The 18,781-nt window shown below is 44.7% G+C and overlaps 1 protein-coding gene across 4 annotated transcripts in view; it reads right to left on the bottom strand.

Annotated features, from left to right (window-relative positions):
• Positions 1-10,557: 10,557 nt before the first annotated feature.
• iftap (intraflagellar transport associated protein) overlaps positions 10,558-18,781 on the bottom strand; it is a 53,687-nt gene continuing 45,463 nt past the window's right edge. For all 4 annotated transcript variants that reach the window (XM_072466601.1, XM_072466600.1, XM_072466602.1 and 1 more), the window contains 2 exons: positions 11,965-12,098; positions 10,558-10,911 (listed from right to left, as the gene is read on the bottom strand). In XM_072466601.1, coding sequence (XP_072322702.1) covers positions 10,735-10,911; positions 11,965-12,098 — 311 coding nt within the window. In that variant the 3' untranslated portion in view covers positions 10,558-10,734. The remainder of the gene's footprint in view (positions 10,912-11,964; positions 12,099-18,781) is intronic.

Here is an 18,781-nt window from a genome sequence, read left to right as displayed (position 1 = left end):
CCAAAGATGTGCAAACTAGGTGGATTGGCTATGCTAAATTGCCCCTTAGTGTCCAAGGAAGTGCCGTTTGGGTGGAGTTACCGGGAATGGGCAAGGGTTTGGGTCTAGGCAGTGTGCTCTTTCAGAGGGTTGGTGTAGACACGATGGGCCGAATGGCCTTCCTCTGCACTGTAGCGATTCGATGGATTCTATATTCTATGGAGATGAGGAGAAATTTCTTCACCCAAGGAGTGGTAAGCCTGTGGAATTCGCAAACACAAAAAGCAGTTGATGCCAAAACATATGTTTAAAAAAAAGAGTTAGATATTGCTCTTGGGGCTAAAGAGATCAAAGTATATGTGGGGAAAGCAGTAACAGGTTACTGAGTTGGATGATCGGCCATGATCATAATGAATGGTGGAGCAGGCTCGAAGGGCCGATTGGCCTCCTCCTGCTCCAATTTTCTATGTTCCTATTATGATACCCCAGGAATTATACCTATTGTGGCTCTCTTCCATTCAGCAAGTCCCATTTCTGCAGAGAGTAAGTGTGGCTTCCATTGAGAGCCTACAAAGGGCCTGAAGTTATACATTTGTGAAGACAAATGGCAGGATCCTCCGGTCCCCCCTGATGGCGCACCCCTGCTACAGGATTCCCAACAGCGTGGGGTGAAGTCAATGGGAAATCCCATTGTCAGAGGCCAGTCCAGAAGATCCCACCGCAGATAAACACTCGGAGGCCAGAGAATCGCGCATTTACAATTGTACATTCCAATTAGGTTGGTATCACAGGTGAAAGAGAATATAAACCATGCCTCTTTAATGCTTCAGCTATGGAATCAAGTAATATTTTATTCAATATGCCACATTATTTTCATCTGGCTACAAAAATATTTCATAGAATCCCAACAGGAGGCCATTCAGCCCATCAAGCCTGCACTGACCCTCCGATGCAGCACACCACCCAGATCCACTCCCCATCCACCCCGCCCTATAACTGTAACCTAACTTGCTCATCAAGGGGCAACTTAGCATGGCCAATCCGCCTAAACTACATCTCTTTGGACACTAAGGGGTAATTTAGTATGGCCAATCCACCTGTCCTGCAAATCTTTGGACTGTGGGAGGAAACCAGACCACACAACAAGCAGACACGTCAGAACGTGCAAACTCCACACAGTCAGTGAATTGAATCCGGGTCCCTATAAAACTAAATGTGATTTGAATGTTACTTCTGGGCCAAATAAAATGAAACCAGTCATTGTACTTTATGCCGTAATAAATGATTCAGCTACCTCTCACCCCGTGTGGTCAGCTCAGCTTACAACACTGTTAGATCCAGGCATAACCATATCTTACTGATGACATGGGTCCGTGTTAATATATTGGATAGTTTTGTTTGATTCAACAAAAACATTTGTGCAAAGATAACACTACTGCACTCAAGGCATTAAGCACCTGACAGGTTGTGCAATGCAGCTTCTTCTAATGACCTAGAAAAGATCCAATCACGTTAGAGTTTCCTCAACTTGAGGTAATCTTTACCACATGTACTATACCCTCGCCCACCTGTGGCAACTGTCATTTTAATCCACATCTGAACTGTTTGGAGTGGGAAAGCCCACAATCACATACACACATCTTTGTGGTGTAGGCAACTGAAACTCATGTGGTCTTCTCTGTTGAGGCTTGAGGCTTCTTCGTTGCAAATGCAAGCCTAAACCATCTGCAATTGCCTTACGCATTGGGCACTGGTTTAAAGACCCACTTTAATGAAACACATTCTCACTGTTAAATGATCTGGTCCTAATCCTTTTTACTGTAAATTCATTCCTACCTGGTAGTCTGCTTGCAATCAATGCAATATTGTGCCATGCCACAAAGGTATCTGCATTTGCTGATGAAAGTGAGGAGGATAAAATAAGGATAACTGAATAATAGTTCATGATGGGGCTGGATTCTCCAACCCGCCGCGCCAGATTTCTGGTTCAGCACGCCGGCGGGATGCTACGTTACGCCAGCTGGTCAATGGGGTTTCCCATTGTGGGGCCGCCCCACGCCGTCGAGAACCCCCCGACGCTGCCGGCAAAACGGAGCATGCCGACGGCGGAGTTTCTACATCTGAAATGAAATTAAATGAAATGAAAATCGCTTACTGCCACAAGTAGGCTTCAAATGAAGTTACTGTGAAAAGCCCCCCGTCGCCACATTCCGGCGCCTGTTCGGGGAGGCTGGTACGGGAATTGAACCGTGCTGCTGGCCTGCCTTGGTCTGCGTTGAAAGCCAGCTATTTAGCCCTGTGCTAAACCATCCCCTGCTAACCTGGTCACCAAGGCTGAAAAATTGATGTACAACAAACTCGTATTATATTTCTCAGAAATTGTGAAGAGAAGGTCAAATTGGAATAGAGTTGTGAAATCTGTAACTGTATATTTTTTATTTATACATTCATGAGATATGGGCATCACTGGCTAACATTTATTTCCCATTTCTTTCCTCGCATATTCGATCAGGGTCATCCTGTACCATTCCAACATTCTGATTCAGGTATATCATACCTGCGGCTGCTGCCTTCCCCACTCTCCTGAGTTTGTCCATTTTTATGTCAGCAGAAATGGTCACGCCATTCTGTGTCATTTAACATGATGACAGCAATACTGCAGAACAACCACTGTTCTCTCATAACATCACATTCATTTGTAATTTGCAATTAATTACCAAGAGATTCCATTTCTTGCAAATGTTCTCAAATTATCAATATATCTGAAGACCAAGGGAAGATGTTGACAGTTCGAAAACAATCCCAACAAATCTAAAACAGCTATTGCACTTTTACGGAATTGAAGCCTTTAATACCTGAGAATTTCTGTTCACTTCTGTGAAAATTTGATGATCAGAACTTTGGCAATCACAGCACAGGACTGGTAAACAGCCAAGTTAGAAATGCCCACCTCATTCATGAAAGATAATTGAACCCTTGGCATTTGAAACACGGCCAGCATTTATTTCCTATTCCTAATTGTACTTGAGAAAGTGCTGCTGCTCCTCCCTCTTCAATGCAACTTGCTAGGTCATTTCCGAAGGCAGTTAAGACTTAGGGCACAAAACAAGAGTCCCATTTTGGGCGCACATAGTGGGGTGTTTCTCAATGCTGTCGCTATAAAATGGGACTCTGTTTTTGTTTACCTCACACCTGCCCAGACGATCAGAGCTGAGCTCATCAGTGCAGGAAGAGATCGGGCACCATTTTTAAATGCCAACCCAATCTCTTGAACCCCCTCAGACTCCTCACTGGTGCCTCCGGACCCCCCAGCTTACTTCTTAGGGAGTCCTCAAGCACTCCCCTTTTAAGGGTAGTGCACCCCGATCCCGGACATGGGCAATCTGACACCCAAACACCTTGGCACTGCCAGCCTGGCACCCTGGCAGTGCCCCTGCCAGCCTTGCACTGCCAGCTGGGCACCCTGGCAGTGTCAGGGTGGCAGAACTAGGGTACCCAGATGGCAGCACAAGTGGGAGGGTACCACCCTGTCCAGAGCTCGACCACCCGGGGGCCTCTGATGGCCTGGGAGACACCCCTCCCAACGCAAGTGCTGCTCTGCCTGATCCACGTCTGTGTGAACCAGTGCTAAATGGCGCCATGGCGAGGTATCACAGACGCGGGCATTCGATCCCGGGTCATTAAGTAATGGCTCACTTAAATAGGTAAATCTGGATCTCCTCCTCGATCGCGAGATCTAATGAGATCTCGTGAGGCGTTCTGAGCGTCTTAAATCTTGCGAGAGGCCTCTCGCTTCTTGCATCTCGGTTAATGGCCTCATCGCGTCACCGAGTCGGAGCAGCGAGGATGTTCAATCTCGCCCTCAATCACATTGGTGAGAGTCTGGAGTGGTATGTAAACCAGACTGGAGAAGGGCAGCAGGTTTTGTTCCCTAAAGGACATGAGTGAATCAGGTGAGTCTTCACAACAATAGAGTTGTTTCAGGATCACTGAAAGTAGTTTTTTTATTCCAGATCTATTTAATTTAATTACCCTCGCTGTCATGGTGGGATTTGAACTCATGTCTCTGGATCATTAATCCAGACCTTCGGCCTATTAGTTCAGCAACATGATCACGGCTCTACTTTACCGTGTTCTCCACTTTTATCATTTTCATTGCTGAAAACTCAGCGACACAAAGGGAACGGCAACTAACTTTGCTTGGTACATTTATGCAAAAGGGTTTTATTCTTGGATGTGAATGAATCCACATGATTTAAAATGTTGTTCACTTGTACATTCTCAGCACCCTCCCTGATTTACAGCTCCAAAATGTTCATCCTTTGGTCTTTGTATGGCCCTTGAGATTTGAGCCAGCCAGCAATGGAGCAATGAGAGAATCAACGACTGACAGCAGCATCTGAAACCTGCAGATCGGTAAAAAGAATTTTCTCAAATCAATCCCAGAAATGTTGCAAAATGAGAGTCTGACTCAACTCTGCTTGGCGATTACTGATAGGTCTCTCCTGAAACAAAGAAGCATTTCCCTACATAACAATCAACTTTTACTGAACCAATCATGTCGGTAAGCATTTGTTGGTACCTTTTACCATACATGGCAAAATGGGTCTATAATATCCTTTCCACAGCATACAGGATCAGAAAGATGAGTCCATACATAACTTCTCTGTTTCACAAACTGCACTAGAGGGGAGCACAAAAATGCTGCAAAATGCCCACTGAGGGGTAAAATAATGACAAGCTTAAGCCTTCCTGTTATGTGAGGGCATTTACACCTGCATGAAGAAATATTCTGAGCTACCAGAAATGCCTTCCCTGCTTGAAAAATAACTACAAAAACCATTATCTGCATCAGCATAAGGATTCCTTCCTTTGCTGCCCGACCATAAGCATATAAATACAACAATTTAAGATGTTGGCTATGTTATTTAGCTTATCTAAAGCTCCAGGAAAAAAATACTGCTTTTTCAATTTGGCCAGCAACTGCTCAAATACATTCTTATCCTGCTACTCATATCCTTGAGAAATGTTGCTTGTTCCAAGTTAAACCCTGCCAAATGTTATCTGGCTTGCTGAAGCAGAATTTACTACCTGTCACATTTTAAAATAGTTGTAAATGCTGTCAATCTGGAATACTTTTCATGGTTGAAATGCTGACAAATGTTTCTTTGTTCTTTGTTCTTAAATAGCAGCAAATAAAGCCTTATTTATTTTCAGTTCCTCTATTTGCCGCGAGTAAGAGTGAGTGCAGCGCATTGTCTCCTCTTTTGCTGTTAAGGTGAGAACCATAGAATTCCTGCAGTGCAGGAGGTGGCCATTTGGCCCATCGAGTCGGCACCAACCCTCTGAAAGAGCATCCTCCCCAGGCTCCCTCCCCTGCCTTATCCCTGTAACCCCACATCCTTGGACACTAAGGTACAATTTAGTATGGCCAATCCACATAACCTGCACATCTTTGGACCGTGGGAGGAAACGGAGCACTCAGAGGAAACCCACGCAGATACACAGCGAGCGTGCAAACTCCACACAGTCACCCAAGGCCGGAATTGAACCGGGGTCCCTGGCGCTGTGAGGCAACAGTGCTAACCACTGTGCCACCATGCTGCTTGGGTAATAAATGTAGTAAATGAGTTCCGAGGGGTCATTGCAATGAAACGTGGCGGAAATTACAAATAAACAAATATTTTGAGCCAAAGTAAGTTGAGCAACTGCAGGGATCCTCTTGTCTGGTCCTCTTTTTCTCCTTTTAATTTCATTTATTCTTTTGGCTATTTCAATTTTTGTACGTGGACAGTTAATGTACCTATGCCCTGAAGATGGACTTCACCTTTAATTCGAGGGTCTCGTAAATTGAAATTTGACCTATGATCCCCAAGGCAAGGCAGGTTGCAAGAAGCTGCTTACGTTTTAGATCTGCAGAATCCAGGGAGATCAGTGCTGACACACCTTGATGGACTTGGCAGTCGGCCAATGGACTGACTCAAATTGATGGGCCTTGTCAATGGCCCCTGCTGATTGGTCGGGTGTTTCTATGGAATGTTCCTTCCTCTATGTGACTGTGTTTTCACTTTTAGCTTTGAACTCAAAGCTGGAGAAATGTCCAGGAGTTTCTCTCCCTGAAATGTTAAAACCTCTCAGAAGCACCCGGTTGGGAACTCTGTTCTCTCCTCAGTAAGGCTGGAGGTCATTCTGGTGATGCAGGAAATCAATTAAGTTTAAAACTCTTACTGGAGCTAGGCTGAGGCGAGACAAAAGACTCAAGAATTAAACAGGTCAGAAGCTGTTCCTTGGAGTAGGGGCCCAGGTTAATAAATGTTGAAGTGACTCTCCAGTGGAAATTCTATTGTCTGGGAGAGGGGGGGGAAAGAGTCCTGGTGGGAGAGCTCGCTAATGATATGTTGAGGTATTTAAATGAGGTTCCTGACCTTCCATATCAGGATTTTCCTTACATCAAAGGCAAGGAGTGTGGATAATCGGGAAATGCGATCTCGCCGGTGACAATCGCGATTCCGACTCTCACTGGATTTTGCACCTGCATCACCCTTCACTCTGACAGCTAATCTGGGCTCAAAACCGTCCCCATTGTTAAGGTTAACATACAGGTTCAGTTGCCAGTTAGGAAGGCAAATGAAATGTTGCCAGTCATTTTGAGAGGACTAAAATACAAGAGCAGGGATGTTCTGTTGAGGCTGTACAAGGCTGTAGTCAGACCCCGCTTGGAATACTGTGAGCAGTTTTGGACCCGTACCTAAGGAAGGGTGTGCTTGCCTTGGAGAGGAGGTTCACAAGAATGATCCCCGCAATGAAGGATTTGTCATATGAGGAGCACTTGGGAAATCTGGGTCTGTACTCGACAGAGTTTAGAAGGATGAGGGGGGATCTCATTGAAACTTACAGACTACTGAGAGGCCTGGAAAGAGTGAATGTAGAGAAGATGTTTCCACTTGTAGGAAAAACTAGAACCCGAGGGCACAGCCTCAGACTGAAGGGACGATCCTTTAAAGCTGAGATGAGGAGGAATTTCTTCAGCCAGAGGATGGTGAATCTGTGGAACTCATTGTGCAGAAGGCTGTGGAGGCCAAGTCACTCAGTGTCTTTAAGACAAAGATAGATAGGTTCTTGATTTAAAAAGTGGATCAGGGGTTACGGAGAGAAGGCAGGAGAATGGGGATGAGAAACATATCATCCATGGTTGAATGGCAGAACAGACCCGATGGGCCGTATGGCCTGAGTCTGCTCCTATGTCTTATAGACTCATAGTACTTACTGAATGCTCTGCCAGAAGATCATCTCTAACACTACACCTGTGGCTTCGATCCCTACGCACCCTGGAAGGACAGCCTGTTGCAACGACTTCAACATCGGAAGCAAGGACACTGATCTTTCATTTCATTTTAATCCCCTTATTATTTTTAGCCTTTTCCCTCCCTCTGTGTGTGTCTGCCTTGTGTGTGTTTGGGTGGGATGGTAAAAGGGGGGAGTAGTAGATTATTCCGTTATAATTACTGAATATTTCAACTTTGTTTCTGTTATAAATAAACAGTTATGATGTTCGCCTTGCAAACCTGTTGGCTATCACTTATTGAGCCGTCAAAGGGCCAAAGATTCTGCAAATTTTATGTGAATTATTGGTTAATTCGCTTGCGTTGGGACTCCGGAGTCAGTGGGGCTGGAATCGACTGCGCATTAGCCCAGGGTGTCATAACACAACAAAAACAGGCTCACTTCATGGAGCATATAAACCAGAAAAAAAACTCAGGAAGCACCAATATTCTGAAATATAATGTAAAATAAACTATACTGATACTAATTGCCTTCCAGGCAAAGTTCCATAAATTGCCTTTTACAGGTTAAAATATATGTGCGCCATTTCCAAGAAATGAAATGTGGCTTATCAATTGATAGAGTGAATGCATCCCTGTCGCGAGTACTACTGCAGAGATGAATTCACATTTCAATGGAAGCAAAGCACATTAGCTGGTGATTAGTATGACATCTTCTATCCGCTACAAAAAAGCAAATACCAGAGAAAGAAATAAAGTCACCTCATTCAGCTCCACTGAATATTGTTACAACCTTGGTTGAAACCAGTAACTTAGAAAAGAAATTTGAACGCTCAGGTATTAACTGAAAGAAAAATGCCACAAGATTTTACAGTTTTAAACAAAAATGTTCACTGTGAAAGAATTAAACAAAGCATGTACAACTAACTTAACACTATGCGGACAATTTTGAGCCCGGATTATCTGACAGCGAGAAGGATGACGTGGGTGCAAAATCCAGTGAGAGTCAGGAAACGCGATTCTCGCTGGCAAGATCACATTTCCTGATTTTCCACGCCCCTCGCCGTTGACGTAAGGAAAATCCTGATACGGAATATCAGGAACCTCATTTAAATACATTGACATATCATTAACGAGCCCTCCTGCAAGGGCTCCCCGCCCCCCATACGGAACATTCATTGGGCGCTGACCATTTACAACAGTTGTTTAAAAACGGGAACATGGCAACCTCACCTCCGAAGGGGATATCGGAGATGAGTGCTCAGGTCAGCATCACCCTCCAGGGTGCTTGTCACAGAGGGGCACCGGAGGGTACGCGGGGGACCCAGATAAATTCAACCCGGGACAGGACGGGTGTTCAGTCTCAGCATCTCTAGGGGTGGGTCACTCACAGGCCTTAGCGGCCCTTCATGTCTGTGAGCCTCTGGGTTTAAAGGGTGGCTGGTTTGCAGGCACCGTTTCCCGTGTCCTCCTGCCTGCTTTGTGGTGAAATCACCGCTGAGGGATTGCCCTTCAGAGTAGCAGCTCGAAATGGGTGAGAGCAGGCATGTCTGTGTGGGTCTACCCCCACAACCCAAGAGATGTGCAGGTTGGTGGATTGGCCACGCTTAATTTGAGACTTTTCCTGCTGTCGGTGGCGACAGGACTTTTAAAAATTAATTTACGTGATGTGGGCATTGCTGGCTGGACCAGCATTTATTGCCCATCCCTAATTGCCCTTGAGAAGGTAGAGGTGAGATGCCTTCTTGAACCTGCTGAAGTCCCTGTGGTTTAACTACATCCACAGTGCTGTTAGGGAAGTAGCTCCAGGGATTTGACCCAGCGACAGTGAAGGAATGGCGATATAATTCCAAGTCAGGATGGCGAGGGACTTGGAAGGAATTCTCTCCGGGATCGACACTTTGAAAAAGTATCGGAGATTTTCTGGCCCTTCCTGTCAGCAGGATCTTCCCAGTCCTGCCGAAGTCGACCCCGCTGTGGGGCAGCTGAGGTAAGCAACATGCCATTGACTTCAGCAGGATCGGAAGGCCCAGCCGGCGGCCAATGAAGAACCATCTCCACCACAGGAAAACCTACCGCAGGAGGAATGGTTAATTCTGGCCCACATTCTGTAATCACTTACACTTCATACCCAAAAATCTCAACGGAACATTCCCCATTCTACTTTTATTTCCACCCACAAAGTGGGAAAACCCCAATACTATTAAGGATCTTGAGGCTTAATTTCTTCAAACCATCAAGGCATTCATATTATTTAGTCAACGTCAATGAAGCATCAATGAACCATGGGATCAAACCATCTCTCAAGAATTCACTTTGATTCTCCTCAGTGCTCCCGCTAGCCTCCGAGGTATGAGATTTCTTCAGCTTTTTCCACTAGGATCTGGCTTAGCGAACCTTCCGAATCTCCTTCAACATCTCATGGTTGTGGACAGCTCAGTTCAAGCCTGGGCCTCACTGCATTCCTGCTTAGTCACTCCAAATCAGAAACTGCTACAGGTCTGCACTTTTGGTAAATTCTTTCTCTCTCCCTCTCGGTCTTAAACCTGCTCCCAGGTTGACTGCCAATTTCTCTGAGATATTTACCCAGATAAAACCCTAAACCAAATAAAACCTCCTTGCAATGTGGCACAATGTCCCAGAAAGAGAGATTAAACTGATTATCCCCGATTCCCAAATTTTCCCTTTATCCTGAGAACATGAATAATTTAAACTCTTATTGAGACAGCTGAAGACACCACATCTTCAGCACGGTAGCATAGAGGTTAGCACAGCTGCTTCACAGCTCCAGGGTCTTAGGTTTGATTGCTGGCTTGGGTCACTGTCTGTGCGGAGTCTGCACGTTCTCCCCGTATCTGTGTGCGTTTCCTCCGGGTGCTCCGGTTTCCTCCCACAGTCCAAAGATGTGCAGGGTTAGGTGGATTGGCCGTGCTAAATATCCCTTAGGTTAGGTGGGGCTACTGGGTTACGGGGATAGGATGGAGGTGTGGGGTTAAGTGCGGTGCTCTTTCCAAGAGCCGGTGCAGACTCGTTGGGCCGAATGGCCTCCTTCTGCACTGTAAATTCTATGATCTATGATCTCCACCAAGAAGCTCAGAGCGGTGACCCATCCTTTAGTCTCCAATACTTCTGACTATGAACTTATAAAATAAACATCCTTTGAATAACATTGTTTGTACAGCATGCAAAAAACAATACTTTTCACTGTATACTAATACATGTGACAATAATAAATCAAATCAAATCAAAATCATGTGCTCCGTATTGCAAATACTAATAACAAATGCATCACAAGTTCATATGAAACCTGTCTGTCTATTTTAATGATTTGCAGTCAGAGTCAATGTCATTAATAAAACATGAAATTTGTTAACATTGAACAGCATGATTTCAACCCATAATGGTTTTTCTTGCGATTGAAAATGTCTCACTTCCAGGTTCTGCTCCAAGACTAGCTGCCTGATTGACTGCATCAGGAAACAGCAATATCCTTTAGCTTCTCTGCATTAAATTCTCCACTATCTGTCTTCTGTTTTGACAAGGCAGAGATAGTTTTAAGTTCAGCCTCAGTGTATTTGGGCTTGAGACAGACACAGTCATAGTCAAAATCTTCATCCAATGTGAAAGGTTGGACTTCATCTGTCAATACCTGATGAAAAATATGGAGAAGCGCATTTTACTGCTGGCAGATTCTGATGGGGACACAATCTTCTTTTAATGCGACATGTCACAGGATTTTGTGCTATATGACAAGATGTCAGAATATGATGTGAGAACTAGCACCTGCCCTGCTCTGAATCAACATAAAATAATGCTGACCGTTTAAATGGAGAAAAGATAAATATTGCAGGATGTATAAAACCTCTTTGCAGTCCCATGTTTACACTGATCACTGGAACCTTCTAGGATTAAAATTAACTGGCCAGATTTCACAATTAGCGATGAAGCAACAGCATTCACCTCTGAACTCAAAGCTTGCAGTCCAAAAAGATCTAACGAACTTTGAGGTGTGGATTTCACCTTTCTGATGTGAGTTTAAAATCTGATGGCAAGTCAAGGGCATCTCCAGGCATTCAGCAACAGTGATGTCAGCAAGCAAGGTAATCAGCCAATCGCATTGAAGTATTTTCACAGACGGCAAAGCAGATAATTAAAAGCATTGATTATCACTTTTAATTTGGATTTCTTGGTAATAAAATAGATAATTATGATTGGATTTAGATATAAGCTAAAATATAAACAAACTTCTGAAAAGTATTGTAAAATATACAGATTTTTTTTCTCATAATGGAGAAATTTGACATTCCACAAATATGAAATTAGCTTCTCAGGGTCAGTGAGCTTGCTTAGCTGTAATTATGAATCTAGTACACTATTAAAAACCTAGTTACACATAATTCAACAAGATGTAACTTTTACAAGGGATTTTAAATGTAAAAGTCAAAGTTTTTATCAATTCACTGAATTCTGGGGGAACCTGAACAACACACCCTCTGGAGAAGGGTAGAATCACCACCAGCAACTTCTGGATTTCCAAGTTATTCTATGTATGTGCAGAATCCTAAAGATGCAGCTTTAGTGGAATAATAAAAGCAAATGCTGATGTATTCACCTTCATTGCCACTGCAAAATCCAGACCAATGTCAAGATAAAGCCACTCTGCAACAGTATAAAACGTTGAGGTCTTAAATAATTGACATACCTGATCGAGTGTTTTATTATTAAACTCTTCAACCTTCAGATTCATTTTGAAGTTAAGTGATGTGTGTTTGTATTCAAAACAAGAATAATCTGTAGCATTCTCCTCTTTTATTTCACCCGGGAGTATCTCACATCCTAGATTCAGTGGCAAAGAATAACACAAGCTAGAAATGTTTATAAATATTATAGCAGGGCCAAAATTTGGCAAATAAATAACACAGAAATAAAAACACCTAAGCTAATCCAATTAAAGAATCACACTATAGCATTTGAATTTTCTTCATACATTTTTGAAAACTACTTTCCCTTATGAATGACAAATAATAGCAGCATAAACGATTAGCTTTGTTAAAGAGCCAATGAATTTGCATTCAGTACATTGTGGGAGTGCCACTACAAAGGGGCGAGAGGAGTTCAAGGAAAAAGCCCACCATCAGCTTCTTAGGGTAATAAATGTGGGCCTGCATTCTCCGGCCGTTTGCTGGCGGCAGGATTCTCTGGTCCTGCCAGCAGCGCTCCCCCACCCGCGGGTTTCTCAGCGGCTTGGGGTGGCTTCAATGGGAATTCCCATTGTCAGCAGCGGAAGCAGAGAATCCTGCCATCAGCGAATGGCGCCCTGCCGAGTAACATAGGGCTGGGGGACCGGAGAAACTCTCCCGTGATCTTACTAGCATAACCCACATCAGAAAACGTATTAACTGGAATTGACACACCATAAAAATAATCAGCATTTCTGTTTTAAGTTTAGTCTTTGAACTCAACATCACTCCGGTTTCATCCTACAAGTCCCGAAAGACGTGCTTATTAGGTAAATTGGACATTCTGAATTCTCCCTCAGTGTACCCAAACAGGTGCCGGAGTGCGGTGATTAGGGGATTTTCACAGTAACCTCATTACAGTGTTAATGTAAGCCTACTTGTGACACTAATAAAGATTTTTATTATTATTATTATATTCCTTCAGTCCTACTTTATTGTATTCAGTAATTGAAGTTTGTTGAAAGCTGTTTCAGAGTGGCAAGCTGTGCTGTCACAGCATGCCGTTAAGCTTCAACACAGTGTGCACCAGAATAACAGAACACTGCTCACCACTTAATTTCCCACAAAGCAAGTTCTCGATATGATCATGCTGTAAGCTAGCGAGAGGCATGTTCCCAGAAGGACTGAGGGGAAATAGTTACCTTAAATTACACTCAGAGCCAGCCACAGAACAATATTGAAAAGGAAGAGTAATCGTGCATATTGAGTGTTTCATGGCATTAGAATATCCCAAAGCACAAACGGCCAATTAATTATTTTGGATGGATTGACCGCTTTGCGGGACACCTTCACTCAGCCCGCAAGTATAACCTCATCCTTCCTGTCGCTTACCATTTTAACTTAACGTCTTGCTCTCATGCCCACATGTCCATCCTTGACCTGCTGCAATGTTCCAGTGAAGTTCAACACAAACTGGAGGAACAGCACCTCTTCTTCCGATAAGGCACATGACAGCCCTCAGGACTCAACATTGAGTTCAGCAACTTTCAACTGGGACCTTTCTCCTCCATCTTGACCATTTTTAAAATCATTTTATATCCAAAACATTTTTGTCCCAATGCAAACCCCCCGCCCCCACTGGACCATCTATCACTTGTTTCTCGTTCACTGAGCACTGATATTTACTCTTTCATTAACACATTCTGATATTTTACCTTTATGCAACTCCTAGCACCTTCTCCTGCCATTAACACTTACTCTGTCTCGTGACCTATACATCTTTGTTGCAATCTCTCCTAGCTCCAATCACTGACCTTCTACTCTGTTCTAGCTGATCCACCCCAGTATTTAATCCAACACATTTCTCCCTCTCTTTAGCTCTGAAGAAGAATCATATAGACTCAAAGCGTTAATTCATATTTTCTCTCGCCAGGGATGCTGTCAGACCTGCTGAGTTTTACCTGGTCTGGCCGACATGTGACATCAGACCCACAGCAATGTGGTTGACTCTTAAATACCCTCTGGGATGGGACATAAATGCTGGCCCACCCATGATTATCCCATGAACAAATAAACAAATGCTGCTGAAGTTCATTAGCACAAATGCAAGAGTGCCAAATTTCAAACAAACACAAGTCAACTCTGATTAGTTGAGATGTTGCCATGGGGAAAACAACAGAGGCTACAAGCTCCCCCAGCTCCCAGGTAATTCAAAAAAGGCGCAGGGTTGAACATATTCCTTTTGTTTTCAGAAACCGAGTCCCTGTGTGTGCAGATATGTTATTTAAAGCAAGCGTAAGTGAGCCACGTTATGAGTTTAATGAATCTTAATTGGTTGTTAGTGTAACTATTCGCACACTCAGGATTTCTCAGAAAGTGCTGCCCAATCACATCTTACAGTCGATGTTAGTAGGCAGTTCACAATAGTCAAGAGTATAGACCATAATCAATCAGCCCACGCTTGCAAAACCCCAAATCTCTACTGTTAGATGCGATTCCCAATTGTCTAGCATTTGCAGAATCCTCAAAGCCTCTCCACACCTATACAGCACAAATCTGGAATGTGATAGAATTTTACAGTGAAGAATTTCATTATGATCTAGCACAATGCAGTTCACTTGGCCAGCACAAGCCAAAACGACCACCTTTTCCATCCCAAGTTTATCTGGACTGCAGTAGGTATTATCGACAGAATTCTCTGCAACAACTCACCCAGGCTCCTTTGGGAGCAACTTGCAAATCCACAACATCCACCAAATAGAAGGTCAAGGTCAGCAAGGACCACCACTTTCAGGTTTCCTTCCAAAGTCAGAGAATCCTGAAAAGGACATATAGCATCCTTCCTTCATCACCGTTGGGTCAAAATCCTGGAAAAATCTACCGATCAGCTCCATCGCACAACGGATTGCAGCAGTTCAACAGGGTCCTTCTCAGCAACTAGAAATGGCAATAAACTCCTGCTCCTTGTTCGGATGTAATAAACGTTGGTTTTGTCACTAATGCCAAGCCCTAAGAATCTTTTTAAAATCCAATTGAATTCAATTGCCTGTGCTTTAATATGAATAGACTGTAGTTATGTAAGGACTGACGAGCATAACTCTCGATGGCTGGCCAGACACAGGGCATGCTGCACAAATCCAATGCAAAGTGACTTTGCTTCCTGTTTCTATCTGAGAAGATACAGCATCAGTACATCAAACAATGGTTTTATCATGATGTCCCAACAACAGCACTGGATCAATTGCTTAGCCAATAATTGTCCTCATTAGTGATGGTTGCTGTTTTCTTGCTTGTTTGCCCAGCTGTGTTTTGATGGGCAGCAATGATGCAGAACAGCCCAGACAGAGGCAACTGTGCAACAGCAGGGACAGTCCCTGGGCAGCAGTTGCTAGAATCAGAATTAGTCTCATTACTAATAAGTCAAATTCAAATGTAGAGGGCGCTATTACAAAAAAACACATCTTGAGTTCAGTAAACATAAAGAGTTTGTCGAGAAATATTAAAATCAATACATTAACTATGTGAATATTCATAATTGCAACTGAGAAGCCTCCTACCAACGTGATACAACCAAAGGGGTGGAATGTGTATTTCAGTTCATTAAATGATTAGTAACCAATTATTTTAAACGAGTTCCAAATCTTCTTACCAATCATGTTAGCCATAATTCAAGGTTAAACTGAAATTATTGAATAAAGTGCAGGGTGTTTTTGAAATACCAGAGAACGAAGGGTTGCAAATGTTTCTCTGTCTGAAAGAGGGGGGAGGGATAAACCCTGCAACAGCAGGTCAGTCAGCCTAACATCTGTCTTGGGGAAGCTTTCATTCACCCAGGGCCTCAGTCTACTGTCACCACCAGGATTTAGTGGTGGCGACAGAGACCCACACCAAGTACTCAATCCGGCAGGTTTTCCTTTTTGGGTTGGAGGTGGGTGAGGTTCATCCTTAACAGGCAGGCTCCATTGGCTCATCAGAAGCCCCCATTTGTTGCTAACTGCCCCATGATCCCCTCCCACCATGGTCTCTCAAACCATGATCTCCATCTCTGCCCTAGCCAGGTCCTGCCGGCCTGGCATCCGGTAAAACCTGCAAACATTTACGTGATTCACTGCAGTTCGTCTCTTCAAGCCTCAAGTGTAGTCTCAGCAGTGGCCACTGCTCCCAGTGGTGCTGCCGATACTAGAGAGCAGCTGATCTCTGACTGGCCAGCAGCTCACTGAGGTGGAACTTCCCGTCTCTAAGGGGCAGAAGTCCCATCTCCAGTCTATTAATGACCAGGGCCAGCCACTTTTGCCTGGGCGGGCTCCCCATGACTTTTTAGCAGAGGCAAGATTGTCCCGTAAAATTCAGCCAAAAATCTTTTCGCACAGGATGTTATTTATTTTTTTTTAATTAAATATTTTATTGAAAATTTTTGGTCAACCAACACAGTACATTGTGCATCCTTTACACAATATTATAACAACACAAATAACAATGACCTATTTTATAAACAAAAAATGAATAAATAATAAATAACAAAAATGAAAACTAGCCCTAATTGGCAACTGCCTTGTCACAAGTAACACTCTCCAAAAATATAATTTAACAGTCCAATATATAATTATCTGTAGCAACGACCTATACATACTATACAGTATATATTAACAACCCTGAGAGTCCTTCTGGTTCCTCCACCCCCCCCCCCCCCCCCCCCCGATCCTGGGCTGCTGCTGCTGCCTTCTTTTTCCCATTCCGTCTAGCTTTCTGCGAGGTATTCGACGAACGGTTGCCACCGCCTGGTGAATCCTTGAGCCGACCCCCTTAGGACGAACTTAATCCGCTCTAGCTTTATAAACCCCGCCATGTCATTTATCCAGGTCTCCACCCCCAGGGGCTTGGCTTCTTTCCACATTAGCAATATCCTGCGCCGGGCTACTAGGGACGCAAAGGCCAAAACATCGGCCTCTCTCGCCTCCTGCACTCCCGGCTCTTGTGCAACCCCAAATATAGCCAACCCCCAGCTTGGTTCGACCCGGACTCCTACTACTTTTGAAAGCACCTTTGTCACCCCCATCCAAAACCCCTGTAGTGCCGGGCATGACCGAAACATATGGGTATGATTCGCTGGGCTTCTTGAGCACCTCGCACACCTATCCTCCACCCCAAAAAATTTACTGAGCCGTGCTCCAGTCATATGTGCCCTGTGTAATACCTTAAACTGAATCAGGCTTAGCCTGGCACACGAGGACGACGAGTTTACCCTGCTTAGGGCATCTGCCCACAGCCCCTCCTCGATCTCCTCCCCCAGCTCTTCTTCCCATTTCCCTTTTAGTTCATCTACCATAGTCTCCCCTTCGTCCCTCATTTCCCTATATATATCTGACACCTTACCATCCCCCACCCATGTCTTTGAGATCACTCTGTCCTGCACCTCTTGTGTCGGGAGCTGCGGGAATTCCCTCACCTGTTGCCTCGCAAAAGCCCTCAGTTGCATATACCTGAATGCATTCCCTTGGGGCAACCCATATTTCTCGGTCAGCGCTCCCAGACTCGCGAACTTCCCATCCACAAACAGATCTTTCAGTTGCGTTATTCCTGCTCTTTGCCACATTCCATATCCCCCATCCATTCCCCCCGGGGCAAACCTATGGTTGTTTCTTATCGGGGACCCCCCCAAGGCTCCAGTCTTTCCCCTATGCCGTCTCCACTGTCCCCAAATCTTCAGTGTAGCCACCACCACCGGGCTTGTGGTGTAGTTCCTCGGTGAGAACGGCAATGGGGCTGTCACCATAGCCTGTAGGCTAGTCCCCCTACAGGACGCCCTCTCTAATCTCTTCCACGCCGCTCCCTCCTCCTCTCCCATCCACTTACTCACCATTGAAATATTAGCGGCCCAATAATACTCACTTAGGCTCGGTAGTGCCAGCCCCCCCCTAAAACCTGCTACGCTGTAGGAATCCCTTCCTCACTCTCGGGGTCTTCCTGGCCCACACAAAACCCATGATGCTCTTTTCAATCCTTTTTAAAAAAGCCTTCGTGATCACCACCGGGAGGCACTGAAACACAAAGAGGAATCTCGGGAGGACCACCATCTTAACCACCTGCACCCTCCCTGCCATTGACAGGGATACCATATCCCATCTCTTGAAATCCTCTCCATCTGTTCCACCAACCGCGTTAAATTTAACCTATGCAATGTGCCCCAATTCTTAGCTATCTGGATCCCCAGGTAACGAAAGTCCCTTGTTACCTTCCTCAACGGTAGGTCCTCTATTTCTCTACTCTGCTCCCCTGGATGCACCACAAACAACTCACTTTTCCCCATGTTCAATTTATACCCTGAAAAATCCCCAAACTCCCCAAATATCCGCATTATTTCTGGCATCCCCTCCGCCGGGTCCGCCACGTATAGTAGCAAATCGTCCGCATACAAAGATACCCGGTGCTCTTCTCCTCCCCTAAGTACTCCCCTCCACTTCTTGGAACCCCTCAACGCTATCGCCAGGGGCTCAATCGCCAGTGCAAACAATAATGGGGACAGAGGGCATCCCTGCCTTGTCCCTCTATGGAGCCGAAAATATGCAGATCCCCGTCCATTCGTGACCACACATCGCCACTACTATCTCCGTTTCTCCCTCTGGTGGGGCCATCATCATTACCCCTAACAACCTCCGTATATTCGTGTTCAGCAGTCTCCCCTTCACAAACCCAGTTTGGTCCTCGTGGACCACCCCCGGGACACATTCCTCTATTCTCATTGCCATTACCTTGGCCAGGACCTTGGCATCTACATTTAGGAGGGAAATAGGTCTATAGGACCCGCATTGTAGCGGGTCCTTTTCCTTCTTTAAGAGAAGC

This window comes from Scyliorhinus torazame, chromosome 10, assembly GCF_047496885.1.
Source record: "Scyliorhinus torazame isolate Kashiwa2021f chromosome 10, sScyTor2.1, whole genome shotgun sequence".
Classification (NCBI taxonomy): domain Eukaryota; kingdom Metazoa; phylum Chordata; class Chondrichthyes; order Carcharhiniformes; family Scyliorhinidae; genus Scyliorhinus; species Scyliorhinus torazame.
This window is presented reverse-complemented; position numbering and strand designations above follow the sequence as displayed.